The sequence below is a fragment of the Lipophrys pholis genome (assembly GCF_963383615.2).
Source record: "Lipophrys pholis genome assembly, chromosome: 7".
Classification (NCBI taxonomy): domain Eukaryota; kingdom Metazoa; phylum Chordata; class Actinopteri; order Blenniiformes; family Blenniidae; genus Lipophrys; species Lipophrys pholis.
The window spans coordinates 796,793-817,389 of record NC_137638.1 but is presented as its reverse complement, the minus strand read 5'-3'; the positions used below and the strand labels follow the sequence as shown (position 1 = coordinate 817,389).

The following is a 20,597-nucleotide window of genomic DNA, read 5'->3' as shown; positions in this document are numbered from 1 at the left end:
GCCACCAACTGACGGAACACAGCCACCAGCTGACTGAACACAGCCACCAACTGACGGAACACATTTCTCCATGACGGGACTTGAACACGAGTCATGGTTTGCACACGGTTTCCAAAACTCCTGAACTTTTTTTGCAAAACACTGAACACATGTTTTGCTCATTTGAATACACTTTTCAATCATAGCACACATTTTTCAAAAAGTGACCACTGGGGGGCAGAATTTAGACTCTGTTCCAACACAGTGGTGACAAATAAGACAGCAGGTCAAAGCTTAAGACACTTCAGCCAATCAGCTGCAGCGATTAAACCTGCTGGGAAACAGCATGAGCTGCTCAGATTGGATGTCAGAGGAGTCAGAGGCCATGGTGGAAGTAGAGGACTTGGGCGACCTAGACCCCGGCCAGAACCAGAACCAGAATCTGACCGAGCCCCTGCACCTGGTCCTGGACTACAACCCAGGCCAACTCCGCTTTTAAAAGTTTATTCAGTTTTATTGTAGATTTTGTAGCAGGTTGAAAACCTTAAAGAAAAGAGTGGAAAAGAGACAGGAAATTAGTTCTATTCAAATGTTTTTAAATGAATAAACACGCTGAGAATTTTACAATTTTAAATTTATCAAATAAATAAATTTTCTGCTGTTTAATTTAATATTTTTGCCCTAAAATGTTTACCTATTTCTATTTATAAAATTAAACCATGTACTTTGATGTACATATTATAACCTTTTTAACAATGTATTTTACCCATAAATTTATTTATTCATTAGCCTTTATGTAAACTTATTTATATATATATATATATACATATATATATATACAGTATATATCTCAATTGGATCAAATAGTAACTTAATGTATTTTGACTAAGACGTCTCCAGGCAAATAATCTGGTCAGGCCAAACACGATGGCTGTCGAGCTAAATGACATATAAACATGGAATCAGCCTGTGTACTTCAAGATAACATATATTCCAACTTAAGATAACATATATTCCAACTTAAATACTTACTTTTCAGAGCCTAACTTTATAATAAACTATAATAATTCCATAAATCTGACGCCACTCATCAACAACGTCCCTGAGCTCCTCCACTTCATTGTCTGAGAGTCTAAACACACAAGTGTGACAGATTTTCAATCAGGGAAGTAGGAGGAGCTTCGAACCAACACTTCTGTTGGGGCTCCATCTAGTGTGTGACTTAAGGTGGAGTGGACAGAGCAGGTCAGAAGTGAGGAAAGGTTGAGAGTGTTGGGAGAGGTGTTTTCCTCTGGAGTATTGGAGCATTCGGAGTGCCATTTCTTCTTTTCGGCAAACGAATCATAACCCCAAATACTGTATTACACCATAGTCCTTTGTACACCGTGTGGAAGCCGTGAAAGAGCAGACGGACAGAGTTGTGGAGTTCTGTGAACAATGTGTTGTTAGGTCAGCAGACGGTTAGGATGATGTCTGGTGTGGTTTACTTTACATGGTAATGTTGTTTGTCACTTTACAGTAATGGAAGCAGTCAGAAATGTTCTGAGAATACTGTAAAACATCTAATGTATAATTCTGCTTCACCAGCGCTGGTAACATCACAGAACGTGTACATGACTGACTGTTACTCTGGTTGGTGTGCCTTCGTTCCAGAGAGCTTTCCAATTGGTTTTGGATGATATGAACACATGAATACATGACGTGGACGAGGCTGGTTCCAACCTGCCGAAGAGGAGGAGGAGGAGAGGGAGAAACATCATTGGACATCGGGCTGAAGTCAACGTCCCCGGTCAGCATGGGGGGAATGGAACCCTATGTGCTGGATTAAGCAATATGGGAGAAACCAACCCGTCATGCAGTTCTGAGCCCAAACAACACCCAGGACTTGTTGACTTTCTGAGCTGGACTTTGCCTCCTGACAGGGTGCAGCAGGAAGACACAGTGTTTGTGTTGGTCTGGGACAATGTTAGTTTTCATAGAGAACTATTGATTTGGGAACGGTTTGATATGAACCCTCAACTTATTGTGAGTGTTCTGTCGCCATGTTCTCCCGTCCTGAACCCGATAGAGGAATTCTTCTCTACATGGAGGAAGGTGTATGAGCGGCAGCCATATATTCAGGAACATCTCTTGCTATCATGGTCTTGGTCTGTGATGTTTCTGTTGAATCCTGTCAGGGTGGATCAGACACACTCGTCTTTCTTCCCTCGTTCCCTGACCAGAGAAAACACAGCTTGTGATGTTGATGAGGTCCTGTGGTCTGACCAGGCTGAAAGAACTGATAATACAGACCTGGTGTGAATATTTGTGTACTCTACTGTGTACAATGCAGTGCTGTATTTATTTGTCTAACATTGTTTATATTTCATAATGTACAGTCGGGCACTACAAAGGCCCCTCTGATTCATTTATAGGATATATTTGTTTTTAGGTTGTCATTTCTGAGGACTGGATACTTCTTTAATACTTCATGTTAAAACACAGTGAGAGAAGAGTGTTTTGTATTTAGCAGTGCAGCGTCCTACTTTTGCTTTGTGTGCTGATTTTGAAAACAAAGTTCAATAAAGTGTGATTTTGACACGAGTGTGCAGTGCTTTGGGAACTGTGTTGTCAACAGAGAAAATGTGTCAGAGCAATGAAAGACTTGGAACAATTTAAATAACATTACTACAACTTGATCTGATAAAAATGAGTCATGAAAAGAAAATATTAGAAAAATAGAAGATCTTACAAACTTTAAGGCTTTTGAATCTTATGACTATAAATCCTGAGTTACAATAGGACTATATTGTCCACATTCTGTGTGTGTGTGTGTGTGTGTGTGTGTGTGTGTGTGTGTGTGTGTGTGTGTGTGTGTGTGTGTGTGTGTGTGTGTGTGTGTGTGTGTGTGTGTTGTCGAGGCTCAGCTGGCTTCAGCAGAATGTTCAGTCTGAACACGTTCCTGACTTCCGCCTGCAGAACCACATTATAGGTTTAGTTGATAACTTGAACTGGTTCTGGAACCGTCCCTCCTTCGTCCTCCTGACGGACTTCATCCCAGCAGGCTGGGGAGGCACAGATTAGCTGCTAATATGCTCCATACGGTACATTCCACCCCTCAGACTGACTGTTTACATTCCATGGACACGCCCCCGAGTGTCCTTTTCTGTCAACTCCATCCTCATCCTCATCTGTGTTCTCAAAACCAAACCTTCTTCCTGCTGCCCCCTCACCCTCTAACAACCAAAGCTTCTTTCTGCTGCCCCCTCACCCTCTAACAACCAAAGCTTCTTTCTGCTGCCCCCCTCACCCTCTAACAACCAAACCCTTCCTGCTGCCCCCTCACCCTCTAACAACCAAAGCTTCTTTCTGCTGCCCCCTCACCCTCTAACAACCAAACCCTTCCTGCTGCCCCCTCACCCTCTAACAACCAAAGCTTCTTTCTGCTGCCCCCCTCACCCTCTAACAACCAAACCCTTTCTGCTGCCCCCCTCACCCTCTAACAACCAAACCCTTTCAGCTGCCCCCCTCACCCTCTAACAACCAAACCCTTTCAGCTGCCCCCCTCACCCTCTAACAACCAAACCTTCTTTCTGCTGCCCCCCTCACCCTCCAACAACCAAACCTTCTTCCTGCTGCCCCCCTCACCCTCTAACAACCAAACCCTTCCTGCTGCCCCCTCACCCTCTAACAACCACCCTTCCTGCTGCCCCCTCACCCTCTAACAACCAAACCCTTCCTGCTGCCCCCTCACCCTCTAACAACCACCCTTCCTGCTGCCCCCTCACCCTCTAACAACCAAACCTTCTTCCTGCTGCCCCCCCCACCCTCTAACAACCAAACCCTTCCTGCTGCCCCCCTCACCCTCTAACAACCAAACCTTCTTCCTGCTGCCCCCCCCCCCACCCTCTAACAACCAAACCCTTCCTGCTGCCCCCCTCACCCTCTAACAACCACCCTTCCTGCTGCCCCCTCACCCTCTAACAACCAAACCTTCTTCCTGCTACCCCCCCCCCCACCCTCTAACAACCAAACCTTCTTCCTGCTGCCCCCCCCACCCTCTAACAACCAAACCCTTCCTGCTGCCCCCCTCACCCTCTAACAACCAAACCTTCTTCCTGCTGCCCCCCCCACCCTCTAACAACCAAACCCTTCCTGCTGCCCCCCTCACCCTCTAACAACCACCCTTCCTGCTGCCCCCTCACCCTCTAACAACCAAACCTTCTTCCTGCTGCCCCCCCCCCACCCTCTAACAACCAAACCTTCTTCCTGCTGCCCCCTCACCCTCTAACAACCAAACCCTTCCTGCTGCCCCCTCACCCTCTAACAACCACCCTTCCTGCTGCCCCCTCACCCTCTAACAACCAAACCTTCTTCCTGCTGCCCCCCCACCCTCTAACAACCAAACCCTTCCTGCTGCCCCCCTCACCCTCTAACAACCAAACCTTCTTCCTGCTGCCCCCCCCCCCCACCCTCTAACAACCAAACCCTTCCTGCTGCCCCCCTCACCCTCTAACAACCACCCTTCCTGCTGCCCCCTCACCCTCTAACAACCAAACCTTCTTCCTGCTGCCCCCCCCCCCCCACCCTCTAACAACCAAACCTTCTTCCTGCTGCCCCCCCCACCCTCTAACAACCAAACCCTTCCTGCTGCCCCCCTCACCCTCTAACAACCAAACCTTCTTCCTGCTGCCCCCCCCCCCTCACCCTCTAACAACCACCCTTCCTGCTGCCCCCTCACCCTCTAACAACCAAACCTTCTTCCTGCTGCCCCCTCACCCTCTAACAACCAAACCTTCTTCCTGCTGCCCCCCCCACCCTCTAACAACCAAACCCTTCCTGCTGCCCCCCTCACCCTCTAACAACCAAACCTTCTTCCTGCTGCCCCCCCCCCCACCCTCTAACAACCAAACCCTTCCTGCTGCCCCCCTCACCCTCTAACAACCACCCTTCCTGCTGCCCCCTCACCCTCTAACAACCAAACCTTCTTCCTGCTGCCCCCTCACCCTCTAACAACCAAACCCTTCCTGCTGCCCCCCTCACCCTCTAACAACCAAACCCTTCCTGTGGAGACTGTGTCTGTCCCACCACCATTTTATCTAAGACCAGATGAATCCCACAGGAGAGGACGTAATCATAGGAATCTGATAAACATCTTAACTACCTCCAGAGGTAAACAAAATCCCACAACAATCAGATGTGGACTGTTAAATATTCCTTCTCTCTGGTCTAAATCTTTACTGGTAAGTGATCTGATAATAGATGACTAATGTGATTTCTGTCCCCTCACTGAGACCTGGTTAAAAAGAGATGAATATCTCAGCCTAAATGAAGCAACTCCCACCACTCATGTTAACCATCATGTCCCTGGAGGAACTGGACGAGGAGGAGGAGGAGCATCTATCTAGAACTCTAGTCTTCTTATTGATCCCAGAACTAAAACGAACCAGAACCCTTTGAAAGTCTCACTCTGGATCTCATGACTCTGACCAGAAAACCCAGCAGCAGTTCTACTTGTCCTAGTGTCCCGTCCTCCTGGACCATACTCTGAATGTCTCTCTACTTTAGTACTGAGCTCAGATAAAGTCCTTATAGTGGGAGACTTTAACATTCATGTAGATGTTGACAATGAGCCTTAGCATAGCATTTAGCTCTTTACTGGACACAATGGTATTTTCACAGAAGATGAATGAATTCACTCATTATCTTAATCACACGCTTCATCTTGTCCTCACTTATGGTATTGACATTTATCAATTAATGGTTCTTCCCCACAGCCCTCTGTTGTCTCATCACTTCCTGATTTACATTAACTGGCTTCATGGCCCCGGAAAATAAACTGAAATATAAGAGATATCTATCAGACAATGCTGGAGCCAAATTCAGGGAAGTACTCCCGTCAATACTGACTTCAGTTCCATCCATGGATCCAGCAGTAAACAGCTGTCACACCATTAGCATTAGCATTAGCCCTACTGAGGCTGACTTGGTTGTAGATGGAACAGCAGCCTTACTTCACTCCACTCTTGATTCCATTGCTCCCTTGAAGATAAAACCAACAACTCAGAGGAGGATACCTCCATGGTATAATGGTAACGAGAACTTTAAAGAAATCAGCACGAAAATTATAGAAGAAGTGCTACTTAAATCAGTTAGAAGTATTTCGAACAGTCTGGAGAGATAGTTTGTTAATCTATAAAAAATCCCTTCACAAAACCCGAATTACCTCCTATTCCTCCTTAATAGAAGAAAACAAGAACAATCCTAGATTTCTCTTCAGTACTATAGCCAGGCTGACAAAAAGTCACAGCTCTGTAGAACCTTATATCCCTTTAACTTTGAGCAGTAATGACTTCGTAAACTTCTTTAATGACAAAATTCTAACTATTAGGGATCAAATGAAAGACTCACTGCCCAGTGCAGTGGCGGATCAATAAACCACATCTTCAGACTAGTTAGTGGAGCCTGATTTCCAGTTATCCAGCTTCCACCCTATAGAAGTCCTTCAGTTCTCCTCAATCGTGGATTCATCTAAACCAACAACTTGCCTGCTTGATCCCATCCCCAATAAACTGTTTAAAGATATTTTCCCTGTGACTAGTACATCAATACTAGATCAGATCAACCTGATTAGTACATCAATACTACATCAGATAAACATATCTCTAATAACAGGTTATGTACCACAAGCCTTTAAGGTTGCTGTTGTTAAACCTCTTCTTAAAAACCCTAACCTTGACCAGGTGTCTTGGTAAGTTACAGACCAATATCCAACCTTCCTTTATTTCTAAAATCCTACAGGAAGTAGTTTCAGTCACTGAGTATCAATATCCAACCTTCCTTTATTTCTAAAATCCTAGAAAAAGTGATTGCAAGTCAGTTATGTGACCATTTAAGCAGAAATAACCTATTTGAGTGTTTCCAGTCATTTTTAGATTCATCAGAGCTCAGAGACGCTCTGGTCTGCCGTGGAAACATGATACTTTTCCAAGTAGTTTTTTCAATGAAGTTTTTCTTGAAGTTTTCTTGGACTGCGTCTCAGGTTTCCTGTAGCAAACAGCTGCAAACGGTGAAGAAGGAAACCGGCTTGTTTCCACGCTGCACTGAAGAAGAAAATGTCTAAACATTGACCAACACTCCCTCTTAGGTACATGACCCCCCAAAACCACATCCCCACCTCCACCCCACCCACCACCACCCCCATTAGCTCCACCCTCCCACCGTTGTATTTTACTTTCACTTACTAGTAAAACTTCTAGTAACCAGGTTGCAGCTCTTTGCTCTGGACAGAGGATTCACCAGGACCACTGACAGACCCCAGCAGGTACACACACACACACACACACACACACACACACACACACACACACACACACACACACACACACACACACACACACACACACAGGACTCAGGACACTCCTTTAAAGAGCCAGAAAGTGACGTCTCTTTGAATCTTTAACTCAAGAACCAAGTTCAGTCTGAGTCACTGAATCTGCTTTAGCTGATAGAGTCGATGAGAAGGAGAGTCGATGAGAAGGAGAGTTGTGGTGAAGAAGACTCGATATAGAAGGAGAGTTGATGTGAAGGAGAGTCAATGTGAAGGAGAGTCGATGAGGAGAGTCGATGAGATGGAGAGTCGATTTGAAGGAGAGTCAATTTAAAAGATAGTCAATGAGAAGTAGAGTCGTTGTGAAGGAGAGTCGATGTGAAGGAGAGTCGATGAGAAGGAGAGTGGTAGTGAAGGAGAGTCGATGTAAAGGAGAGTCAATGTGAAGGAGAGTCGATGAGTAGGAGAGTTGATGTAAAAGATAGTCAATGAGAAGTAGAGTCGTTGTGAAGGAGAGTCAATGTGAAGGAGAGTCGATGTGAAGGAGAGTCGATGTGAATGAGAATGGATGTGAATCAGAGTTGTGGTGAAGGAGAGTCGATGTGAAGGAGAGTGGTAGTGAAGGAGAGTCGATGTAAAGGAGAGTCAATGTGAAGGAGAGTCGATGAGGAGAGTCGATGAGATGGAGAGTCGATTTGAAGGAGAGTCAATTTAAAAGATAGTCAATGAGAAGTAGAGTCGTTGTGAAGGAGAGTCGATGTGAAGGAGAGTCGATGAGAAGGAGAGTGGTAGTGAAGGAGAGTCGATGTGAAGGAGAGTCGATGAGAAGGAGAGTGGTAGTGAAGGAGAGTCGATGTAAAGGAGAGTCGATGTAAAGGAGAGTCAATGTGAAGGAGAGTCGATGTAAAGGAGAGTCGATGTAAAGGAGAGTCAATGTGAAGGAGAGTCGATGAGTAGGAGAGTTGATGTAAAAGATAGTCAATGAGAAGTAGAGTCGTTGTGAAGGAGAGTCGATGTGAAGGAGAGTCGATGTGAAGGAGAGTCGATGTGAATGAGAATGGATGTGAATCAGAGTTGTGGTGAAGGAGAGTCAATGAGAAGGAGAGTCGTGGTGAAGAAGACTCGATGTAGAAGGAGAGTTGATGAGAATGAGAGTCTATGAGAATGAGAGTCGATGAGAAGGAGAGTTGATGAGAATGAGAGTCGATGATAATGAGAGTCGATGAGAAGGAGAGTCGTAGGTCACATCAAAAATAACTTTATAAATAATTCCAGTTATTTTATTTGATGTTTTTCAGCGGGATGGCTCTGAAGATCTTCCTCTTCAGCCTCCTCATCCTCACTGAAGCTTTTGGTATGACAATGATGATGATGATGATGATGATGATGATGATGATGATGATGATGATGATGATGATGATGATGATGATGATGATGATGATGATGATGATGATGAAGGGGCTTCCTGCAGAGCCAGAGGGTTCTAGGTTTGATTTCCAGTCGTCCAGCGGCTGCAGACCCGCTGGGCTCTGCAGGAGCAGTGGCAGGTGAGGGGTGTGGTCGAGGTCAGGTGACAGCCAGGTTATCTGTGATTGGTCAGATCTGGCGGAAGACGAGTGGGAGGAGTTCAGCCCGGATGTGGCCGCTCTGCACCGCCTCCGAGGACTGTCCCAGTGCATGTCCCACCGCCGCCTGCAGGAGTCCGCCCCTCGGAGGTAACGCCGTCACCAGTCCAACACTCTTCCTCCTAGCGGAGTGTTGCCACGGCGACGAGCCACAGTGTTGATGGAGCCTCGTTTCCACCACAACATTTCCAGTTAAACTTGTTTCCTTTTAGAAAAGTTTCACCTTTACTAGACAATGTTTTGACATCGAGGTCCTTTTCCACGGCGACGACCGAAACAGTGAAAGCGATGTAGTTTTCCTGTTGGTCCACTAGGTGGTGCTGCTGCTGGTCCAGTTGAAATGTGTCAGTGAAGAAACTGACTGATGGTTTCACTTTAAAGTTCTGTCATTTTGCATTTCATGTTCTAGATTTAAAATGTTAAGGAATTATTCTGTTTGTGTGACTCCAGCAGCTCCTAAGGTACCTGTAACTGTAATGTTTCAGTGGAGTAATCCAAGGAGAGTTACTTCCTGAACTTTCTGAATCACAGAAAAATACTCCAAATTGTCAGCTGCTCGTTATGGGAGTACGACTGTTTTCACAAAGGAAACGAGTGTTTGACTTGAAGTGGTTGCTAAGTGAAGGTTTCCTGTGTTTCCTCCCAGCGGAGCGGCGGAGGGGCGGAGCCGAGCGAGGAGAGGCGCTCTCAGGTGAGGAGGTTGTCACACTGCCAGGTCTACACACAACCAGGTCTACACACAACCAGGTCTACACACAACATGGTCTACACACAGCCTGGTCTACACACAACCAGGTCTACACACAACATGGTCTACACACACCTATGTCTACACACACCTAGGTCTACACACAACCAGGTCTACACACACCTAGGTCTACACACAACCTGGTCTACACACAACCAGGTCTACACACAGCCAGGTCTACACACACCTATGTCTACACACACCTAGGTCTACACACAACCAGGTCTACACACACCTAGGTCTACACACAACCTGGTCTACACACAACCAGGTCTACACACAGCCTGGTCTACACACACCTAGGTCTACACACAACCAGGTCTACACACAGCCTGGTCTACACACAGCCTGGTCTACACACACCTATGTCTACCCACAACCAGGTCTACACACACCTAGGTCTACACACAACCAGGTCTACACACAGCCTGGTCTACACACACCTATGTCTACACACAACCAGGTCTACACACAACATGGTCTACACACACCTAGGTCTACACACAACCAGGTCTACACACACCTAGGTCTACACACAACCAGGTCTACACACAGCCTGGTCTACACACACCTATGTCTACACACAACCAGGTCTACACACAACCAGGTCTACACACAGCCAGGTCTACACACAGCCTGGTCTACACACAGCCTGGTCTACACACAACATGGTCTACACACAACCAGGTCTACTCACAGCCTGGTCTACACACAACCAGGTCTACACACAACCAGGTCTACTCACAGCCTGGTCTACACACAACCAGGTCTACACACAGCCTGGTCTACACACAACCAGGTATACACACAACCAGGTCTACTCACAGCCTGGTCTACACACAACCAGGTCTACTCACAGCTTGGTCTACACACAGCCTGGTCTACACACACCTAGGTCTACACACACCTACGTTGGTGTACTAAAGTGCCTCATTGTGGTCACAAGTTTGCTAACAGCGAAGACGTGCTTAAAGTTTCTCTTGAATGAGACAGAGGTGGTGTTTCCTCTAACTTTAACTTCCTCTAACTTCTGTAACCAACTTTCTCTAACTGTTCTGTGTGTGTGTGTGTGTGTGTGTGTGTGTGTGTGTGTGTGTGTGTGTGTGTGTGTGTGTGTGTGTGTTAATAGTTTCTTTTCTTTTACTTGTTTTGCTCTCTAGCGCCACCGTCGTTTGTTGTTGTGTTTTCCAGGATTCTGATTGTTTAGCACGACTTCTCGTTCCACTGCCCCCTAGAGGTCATAGTAGATCATAACCAGGTTTGTTTGAATGATCTGATGGGAACGATATTCATTTAGAAAACGCAGAGGAGGAAGTTTGGGTTGAACACAGAAGTGCTTGTGTGGATTTGTCATGTGACCAACGGACTGAAGGTTTTTATTCCTCACTGTGTGTCGTCCTCTTAGAGAGAACCAGGATCCAATGAGCTGGCTGGATCCTCTCCAGAGATGTTATAACTTCACCGCTTGTGCCACTCAGATGGAGCAGGTGAGTGGATTCTAACAGGAAGAAACGTGAGAAAGGTTTTTACGGTGCAGGTGCAGCGACTGTCTTCCTCCGTGTTGACGTGATGAACAGAACTCCAACAATGAGTTTTATCAGAGACAATCAGTCAACAGGTCCAATCAGAGCGGTACGATCCAGGAACACACAGCAGCGCCACACAGTGGGCTTCAGCCGCGTCACCATTCACATTCAACAGGAACAAATGGCGGCGGGTCAGAGCCTGCGGGTGTTAAGGTTACCATGGAGATAAAGAGCCTGCGGGTGTTGTTATTGTTAAGGTTACCATGGAGATAAAGAGCCTGCGGGTGTTGTTATTGTTAAGGTTACCATGGAGATAAAGAGCCTGCGGGTGTTGTTATTGTCAAGGTTACCATGGAGATAAAGAGCCTGCGGGTGTTGTTATTGTCAAGGTTACCATGGAGATAAAGAGCCTGCGGGTGTTGTTATTGTCAAGGTTACCATGGAGATAAAGAGCCTGCGGGTGTTGTTATTGTCAAGGTTACCATGGCGATTACATCTGGAGCCAATTTGTTGAAATTGAAATGGCCAGTTTTGGCTGCAGGGGCCCCCGACGGCGTGCCGTTCTCTTGCACCGCTCCTCCATGTTGGCCCAGGTAGCCTTCCCATGTCATTTGTTCGAGCTGTGCCCGACCAAGACACGTGGGCTACCCGGTCACCAGGCGCTCGCCGGTGAACCTGGTCCAGGCAGGGTACACCATCTTCTGTGTTCCGCTGCCCAGAAGGTCACTAGACCAGGCAAGTCCTTCCGCTACGACAAGGTCACTGTCCAGGAAGGGTTCTTCACCCTCTCACAGATTATTGAGGGATTATGGGAGTTTGCTAATCCAGTCTGCATGTGTTTTGTGTACTTGGAGAAGGTCTATGACCGTGTCCCCCTAGATGTCTTGTGGGAGGAGCTAAGGGAGTCTGGAGTACTAGAACTGCTGCTGTAGGTGATCTGGTCTTTGTACTTCCGATGTGAAAGCTGCGTCTGTATCCTCAGCATTAAGAAGGACTTTGGTCAGGGTGGGTGGGGCTGCGTCTTGTCACACTTTATGTTCAGGATTATCATGGACAGGGTGTCAAGGTGGTGCCAGGGTCAGGAGGGCATCATGTGGGGGGCCGGAGGGCATCATGGGGGGTCCCGGGGGGCATCATGTGGGGGGGGGGGGGGGGGGGGGGGGGTCATCATGTGAGGGGGGGGCATCATGCGGGGGGGGCGGAGGGCATCATGTGGTCTTATTCAAGAGGGATGGAAGAGTGATCATGACACTGGCCTCTGGTATGAGCAGGTACTGCAGTAAGTCAGTGTAGGACCGGTGTGGTGAAGAGGAGCTGAGCAATAAGGCAAAGCTCTGTTTGCCATTTCATTTTTGAATCCCCATCAAAAGCCTCCAGGTGAGCTGAGAAACACCTGAGGAACACTACGTGTGACTATCTTGAAACTGAAGCTCATGGCAAATCGATATGAAACAGTTTCATGATGTGTTCATGACTCTTTTTATGTTTTCACTGTGTTTCCTTGTTCTTGGTTTTGTAGGACTTTGACAGCTTCTTGGAAAAGATTGATGAACAGAAGGTTGAAGACTGGCTGATCGCTGCTTCAGAGATCTCACACAGCTCCAGCCAAAAGCTTCTGGTCATGACTGACGAAGAGAAGTCTACCACAGCCAGAGTCCTCCAGGAGTACAGCATTGATCCTCATTACTCAGTCATCATCAGCACAGGGTGCCTGCACAACGCCTCCTGCCTGCCGGAGGTGGACAGCGGCACGGTGGTCAAAGTATTTGGACGTTTTTCAGAAGATGGACTCACTGTGTCGGGCCTTTCCGGCTCATCTCTGGCCAATCTGTTGCTGAAGACTCCACTGGCAGCAGCACCAGTTTTCTCTCTGGATGGGAACACGACCACAGACTTCCAACATGACTTCATTCGTGTTTCAATGGCCCGCTCCCTCCGAGCAGTCCTGGAAATTAACGATGGGAATCATCACATTTACCAGGTGATGGATCAACCCAACTCAGTCTCCACCTACCAAATTCCACAAAGAGCAGTTGATCACACCACACAGTACGACCACCAGCAGATCCTCATCCTGGAAGATAACCCTGCGGTCAGAGACGCTGCAACTTATCTATTTGAGAAGCATCCAGCCGTCAGCTCTGTCTATCAGCTCGACCAGAACAACAGACCCAAACTGATTCACGGTGAACCCGCTCCTTTGTCTGCAGACAGCAGACTGGTGCTGGTCGGCCACGGGGCCCGAGACAGCTCCGGAGAGATGAGACTGGGGGGGTTCGCCGCCCAAGACGTGAGTGGAATCATTCAGAGGACCTCCAGGGTCGGCGATGCAATCAAAACTGTCAGCGTGGTGGCATGTGAGGTCGGGTCAGAACCAACCTTCAGCAAAACTCTGCTGAAGGATCTCCATGTGACCGCAGGCATCCAAACCAAGCTGCATGTACGGGATGCTGTGCTGCAAGTCCGACACACTGGAGAGAAAATAACCCAAGAAATGTCTCCAGATGGAGTGCTCTGGAAACATAAAGACAACAGCAGGAAACTGGTTGCGACTCTGGATCGCAATGGAGAGGTCATCATCAGAACTGAGGCTGGTAGTAAAGGAGAAGCCGTTTTTACTAATGAAAGAAACCGTCTTGGTAAAACAAAAAAAATCCGCCGAAACAAAAACCAAGGAGACCAAGTGAAGGTTGACCCAAACATCTGGCCAGAAGAACCAAGAAGATTTATTAACACGGACATTTTTGAGGGGGGAAACAGTTATGAAGTCGACCAAAGAAAAGTTGCCATGGATGAACTTCAGGGAATTTCCTGGGGTCTTTTTCATCCCGATCAATCAACTCCAAGAAAAATCAAACTCAACAACAACCAACCGCTGCAAGAGCAATTCACTATAGCAGAACAGGACGGGAACAATCTGAGGTGGGTCAACAATGAGGCTGGACTAAAACAAGTCCTTCAAGAATGTCATGAGGTCAAATCAGGAGAAGATGTTAGAAATGTTGTTCATCACCTTGCTACGAACAAAGACAATAAGTTCACCTACGTAATGATCGATGATTGGATCCTGAAAATTGATCCTAAAAGTCTTTATGCATTTTTAGTTGGAAAGAAACTCGACAACAATCAAATGGGAAACAACAAAAAAATTGATGAAGTGAGGAAATATATAGAAGTACAGGTCGGCAAAGAAAGCTACGCCTCAATGAGAGGACAGATTAACAATAAAGGAGAATATGTTCACTTTGTGAGGAATATCTTTGAGGGGAATCGACCGGGGCTAGCAGCATCCACCGAGGCCTGGTACGCCACATATTTCACTGCATCCATTATTTCTGAATCTGCCCGAAACGTACGGACATTCCCTCTGGTACTAATGGCTCTTGATATGGCCGAGACTAAATTCTTTTTTGAGGAACATCCAATGGCAAGAGGAGGAAGCTGGATTAATGAGGACCAGCGAGGATTCAGTGGTGCAGCAGATCCTGGAAAACCAAGCAAACTCAACAAGCTGAAAGAAGTCGCAAACCTGGAAACTGACTTGTTCATGAAGTGGAAGTCTACTATTGATAGTAATGAAGTCTTTAATCCAATGGCCGAACTGGCAAAAAACTACAAGGTCTTCAGTGATGATTCAGATATTCAGTCCTTCTTAGAGGATTGTAACAATTTCAGAGAAACGACTGAGGCCCAACAGCCTCGAACATCTGGATCACTGGGAGGTTATGAGGACGGCAGCGTGGCACCGCGAGACCTACACTCAGCTTCAGAACTAGAAAGATCCTTCAAACATGAGTCCTATTTCTCCAGAGCATCTGCATCAATGTCTGAGGAGATTCATGTCAAGCTGAAGGCGACATTTGGTGAAAATCTGGCAAAGTTACGTGTGATAGAAGGAACCACCAAAGTAGAAAATGGAGAGTTTGTATGTCAGTTAATGCCTGAGGGAGCTGACGGTAGAGCCACCGAGTTCAGGACCAAGTTATCTGCAGAGAGTCGACAGTACAGCGAGAAGATGATGAAGAGCATCGACACAGCAGTGGGAGACATGGAGATTCAGAGCTCAGAACTTTCCCATCAAGTCAACAAGGTGGTGGAGCACATTGGAGATGCTGTTGGAGTGCTGGGTCTCATGCTGGGGATGAAAGGAGCTGTTACTGCCTTTGAACATGGAGAGATCAGAGCTGGCGTGATGGGAACTTTACAAACAGCACATGGAGTAATGGCCATGACCACAGCTGTTGTTGCAAAACAAGCTTTGTCCACGGAGATGAGATTTGCTAAAGCTGTGACGACCATCATGAAGAACCCTCTAATGAAGAGATCATTGGTAGTTGTATCGATAGTGGGCATTGGATTTGGGATTTACAATGTCGCTGAAGATTTTCGGAGAGGGGACACGCTGGGATACATCGACGGTGCATTAGATTTGACCATGATTGCTTTAGATATCGCTATAATATTTGTGCCTGAACTTGCACCAATTTTAATCCCGATAAATCTGGCTCTGTCAGTCCTCCGGATCGGCATTGATGATATTCACATGGCCATCAAGGACGAACTGGACAGTCTCCCGGCGGACGCCGGAATCCTGCAAAGACTGGGTGCCGTATTTGTGGGTTTGGACATTGGTTTGTTGAGGTTTGAAATTCATGTGATAAGTCTGTTTTATGATTGGCGTTATGAAGAAATTGAGAATGGACGAAGACTTGTCGCACAGATCTCAGACTATCATGACTATTACCAAATTACAACGCAGGATGGAAAGAGTGCCATTGACTTTACTTCTGGTTCTGCATCCTGGAATGGAGGAGGTATTGACTTCTGCCTCGCTGACCAGGGGCCATCCAAGTTCTGCATGGACCATTTTGTTTCTAATGATAACAGGAAGACATGCTGGGACATCGATACAAATGGAAGTCAAGACATTATTCTTGGTCTGGGACAATCACATGGTTTGCAGTACAAAACTATAAAGTCAAAACTCCTCATATTTATTTCAGTCCGCTCTGTGACAGTAGTTTCAGGTTATGAAACTTTATCTGGTACGAGATACGGGAGCTACAGGGGAAACAGAGACTCTAATCGTTTCTTTGCAGTTCAGAAATCATCAGACCCACAAACCATGGAAGTCATGCTGAGTTACTATTACAATCTTTATGGGGAACCAGGTGATGATACTTTCTTCCTTGGGCCACAGAGAAGTTATGTTGAAGGTTCTGGTGGAAAAGACACGTATATTATTCCTGAACACGGAGGGAAGACCATCATTAACAACTACGACCCTTTCAGAGCATTAGACACGCTTCATTTCAGTGTTGACTACAGACAGATTTCTGTGTCCAAATCTGGAAACCACGTTGTGCTGAAATACGAGGGCAGCCATACAGTGACCGTCCAGAACTGGTTCTTGGGGGAACTTTATCGTCACATGACCATGCTGTCAGGAGACGGAGTCTTGTTTGAGATTTCCTCCACTGTGACCTCCAAAGTTCATCTGGTGGCCAGAGGGATTAACAAGAAGTTAGCCAAGACGGGTCAATATGTCGACGCTTCACAGACCCTTTTACAAACAGTAACAAACATCCTGGGATCTCCGTTTGATGACCTACTCATTGGAAATGCGGGAAACAACGTGATAGATGGGGGAGGAGGACGAGACTGCTTGATTGGAGGTGAAGGAGAAGACATATATGTGGTGGAGAGCCATAAAGATTCCACAGTGGTTGTTGAAAATTACTCCACAGACCACAAAACAGACGTGCTCATGATAGAGGCTAATCTTCATGCTTTCAGGCTTACTGTACAAGGGGCTGATGCTCTTCTGAGAGCTGTCCAGGACAACGTGGCCTTCAGCGTGACCATAAAGAACTGGTTCAGGTCGTCAGCATACAGACATTTGGTCATCATCACCAAGGATCTGATCACTTTCTCAATCTCAGAAAACAAGGCCGACTGCCAGCAGAGTCACACCTTCCCCAAATGCTTGAAGAGTCACAGCGTCGACTACAGCCACTCCAGATGGCCTCTGCGGGTGGACCTTCAGGAGGACCAGGCTTTAAGTAGCGTGACCGAGGTCCGCGGGTCAAACCTTAACGACGTCATCAAAGGAAACAAAGAACACAACGTCTTCTTCCCTGGAAGTGGAAACGATTTGATGGAGGGTCGGGGGGGAGAGGACTGGTACATCCTCACACCAGATTCAGGAGTAAAATTCATCAACAATCTGTCACCAGATCTGGACGTGGATTTTCTCTTCGTGAAAGAGAAATACAAGAACATAGGATGTAGCTGTTGGGGACCGAGTGTCTTAATAATGACAAACGACTCACCCACTGTTGTTGTGCAGAACTGGTTTGTTTCAAAGAATTATCAGCACCTGCAGATCAAAACCAGCGACGGAATCACAGCTGGGCTGAAGACGGACATGAGCAGCTGTGGTGGGACATTACTGTTACCTTCAATTGTTGATTACAGAAAGCACCAGCCTGAGACTCTTCAATCAGACTCCTCCAATGTGGAGAAGCTGTATTGGATACTAAGACAAGATGCCGCCTGTTACAGGTACAGAAGTTCTCATTTGCTGGAGAAAATTCTCTGTTCTAAACCCGGGAGGAATGAATTCACAGCTTCTTCTGATGTGGAGAAGCTGCATTGGACGAAAAGGCTATATCTCGCCGCCTGTTACAGGTACAGACGCTCTCATTCGCAGGACAAAGTGCTCTGTGGTGAAGTTGGCACAGTGATGAGGATGGAAGACACTGAATCAGTTAAAGAAATGTTCGGCTCTGCAGGTTTTGACATCATGGTGGGAAACATCAAGGAGAATCTGCTGGATCCATACACAGGGGGCGCACTGATGTGTGGGGGCGAAGGAAAAGACACTTACATCATCAAACGTGGATATGGAACGGACATCGTGATCGATAACTTTGCAGAGGATGAAAGTATTGATACTGTGCTGGTGGACATGGATTACCTCGATGGCGGCCAAGTTCTGTTGGACTCAACAAATGAGGACCTGATAGTAACAATCATGGCAAGAGAAGAAGCATTAACTTTCACTCTGCTGGACTTCTGTCGGAACTCCACGTTCCAGCACCTGCAGTTTCAGAGTTCTGACGGGGTGCATTTCAAACTCAAACAACACAACGCCACAGTTCCTTCCTTTCAGACAGAAGCCTTCAAAGTGACCCTGAACCAGCTGGAGGTGGACTGCCATCTGGACCTCAGCTCTCAGAGAAACCTCTCAAAGGTCCACACAGTGCAAGGCTGTTCCTCCCAGTCCAATCTGATAGTCGGTAACAACCAGGACAACGTTCTGATTGGTGGATGGAAGAAGGATATCTTGCATGGTGGGGGCGGAGATGACACTCTTATAGGAGGACAAGGAAGTGACGACTTGATTGGTGGGCTGGGGGACGACACCCTTTATGGGGACGATGGAGACGACACACTCATGGGAAACTCTGGCTGGGATGTCTTTGTTCCTGGAATGGGGGCGGATGTGATCGATGGAGGTCCTGGCAGAGACACTGTTGTGTACCGTGGTGACCATCAGAAGAGGGAAGGGGTGTACGTCAACCTGCTGACTGGACGGGGCCGCCACGCTGATGCTGAGGGCGACGTGTTGAAGGATGTGGAGACCGTGATCGGCACCATCTACTCCGACGTTTTAGTGTCCGGTTACGAAAGTTCCCTTCTGAAAGGCTCCGACGGAAACGACGTGTTGGTGTCCACTGGGGAGGATTACCTGGTTGGAGGCGATGGAAGCGACATTTACATGCTGGCTTTCAAGAACGGTTCAGTCACGATTGACAACTGTGCAAAAGACTATGCCACCGACATCCTGTACCTGAGCTCACACTCAATGTTTGACTGCCGAGTCCTGCCGGACAGAGTCCTCCTGAACTTCTACCAACTGAACCAAACGGCCACAGTGACTCTGAAAGGCTGGACCAGCGACCATCATGAATGTGGTCATTTGATGGTGGAGTTCAGAGGGGTGGTGGTGTCAGTGGACCGGCTGCTACTGGAGTGTCTTCTCCAGAGGAGAGGAGCCACGCTGTCTCTCATCATCACCTGAGCTATCTGCATCAGTCTTGTCCTCTTCCACTGTCCCTTTGCTGGACAGTTGTTGAAGTCGTTGACAGTTGTGCGACAACAGAAGCTCCAGAAAGAGCCTGAAGGCCGTGTTGAAGTAGAGATGGAGCCCATGATGGCTGTCGAGACGTAGACGTCCGTGACATCACACACTTTCACTTTCAGTAATTCTCATTGGTTTTATCATTCATTGTTACTTTATCATCAACAATCATTTCATGCTTTGTCGTTATGTTCGACAGATAACAGCGATCATAAGAACATGACTCGGCAGGTCAAAGAACGGTTGGTCCATCTGGAACAAGTCTGTCCTGTTGTAAAAACACAGAAACTTTGATTCTCCACTGAATGATCTGTTAAAACGGGTAAACCTGCAGAAATTCAGAATCAAGTCTGTTTACTTATCTCATGTTGGCATTAATAAAACCTCTTGAATCAAAGAAAGATGTTTGTTTTATTCATTCTTCTCTAAATGAGGAAAAGGTTTGCTTGCTGCTCGTGTCAACAAGGTGACCTGGAATTAAGATTCAGCCTTTTGCAGAGTGTGGAAGCTGGTCGGTGCCTTTCATGGCGGCAACCCAAGGACATGCTGGTGGACTCCAGTGGTCCAGGAGGACCCAGCAGACGTTTAGGTCCTGGTTGGTTCAGGGAACTCTGGACATAGAGGACCTTTAGGTCCTGGTTGGTTCAGGGGACTCTGGACTCAGCGGACAGGTATCAACAGTTTCCGTTGCAGAAGCAAAGTCTGGAAGGAGTTTTGGTGAGGCCATGGAGAGGGACTTTCGGTTGGAGGTGGAATGAGAACTTTGAGGACCTCTGGAACCCGGGGGACATACCTCCCTTACATGAGGAATGCCTGAGGCTTCAGGGGAGTCCTGGTCTCCTTGGTGGTGTGGCGGGACAAGGAGCAGAGTAGGACATGAGGTGATTTTCAGCCTGGAGAGACATACAGAGCCGAGCGAATAGTCAGTGAGGAGAGTGCAGAGTTCAAACGGAGGGAAAGTCCTGACATGGACCTCTGACAAACACATGAGAATGTCCAAATTGTCCCTCCTGTCTCCTTCTCTATCCAATTCTCCTGAACCCTGGAAGTGTTCCTCCTTTAACCTAGGAACCACTGATACTTCCTTTAGAACCTCCTTTAGCCTAGGAACCACTGATGCTTCCTTTAGAACCTCCTTTAGCCTAGGAACCACTGATGCTTCCTTTAGAACATCCTTTAACCTAGGAACCACTGATGCTTCCTTTAGAACCTCCTTTAGCCTAGGAACCACTGATGCTTCCTTTAGAACCTCCTTTAGCCTAGG

The 20,597-nt window shown here is 47.1% G+C and overlaps 1 protein-coding gene across 1 annotated transcript; it reads left to right on the top strand.

Annotated features, from left to right (window-relative positions):
• The first annotated feature begins 7,200 nt into the window (after positions 1-7,200).
• Positions 7,201-19,721, top strand: LOC308112175 (uncharacterized protein). Its single transcript, XM_080467467.1, has 6 exons — positions 7,201-7,282; positions 8,587-8,642; positions 8,889-9,003; positions 9,560-9,604; positions 11,067-11,148; positions 12,707-19,721. Exons 2-6 carry the CDS (start codon positions 8,591-8,593, stop codon positions 19,271-19,273), a joined length of 6,861 nt encoding a protein of 2,286 aa, XP_080323593.1. The 5' UTR covers positions 7,201-7,282; positions 8,587-8,590; the 3' UTR covers positions 19,274-19,721.
• Positions 19,722-20,597: the final 876 nt, after the last annotated feature.

Bases quoted from the DNA above. Each gene is read 5' to 3' on its own strand.
- LOC308112175 (XM_080467467.1), top strand. From the start codon at position 8,591: ATGGCTCTGAAGATCTTCCTCTTCAGCCTCCTCATCCTCACTGAAGCT. The intron at 8,643-8,888 runs GTATGACAATGA...GTGATTGGTCAG, and splicing joins CATCCTCACTGAAGCTTTTG to ATCTGGCGGAAGACGAGTGG. The intron at 11,149-12,706 runs GTGAGTGGATTC...TTGGTTTTGTAG, and splicing joins GTGCCACTCAGATGGAGCAG to GACTTTGACAGCTTCTTGGA.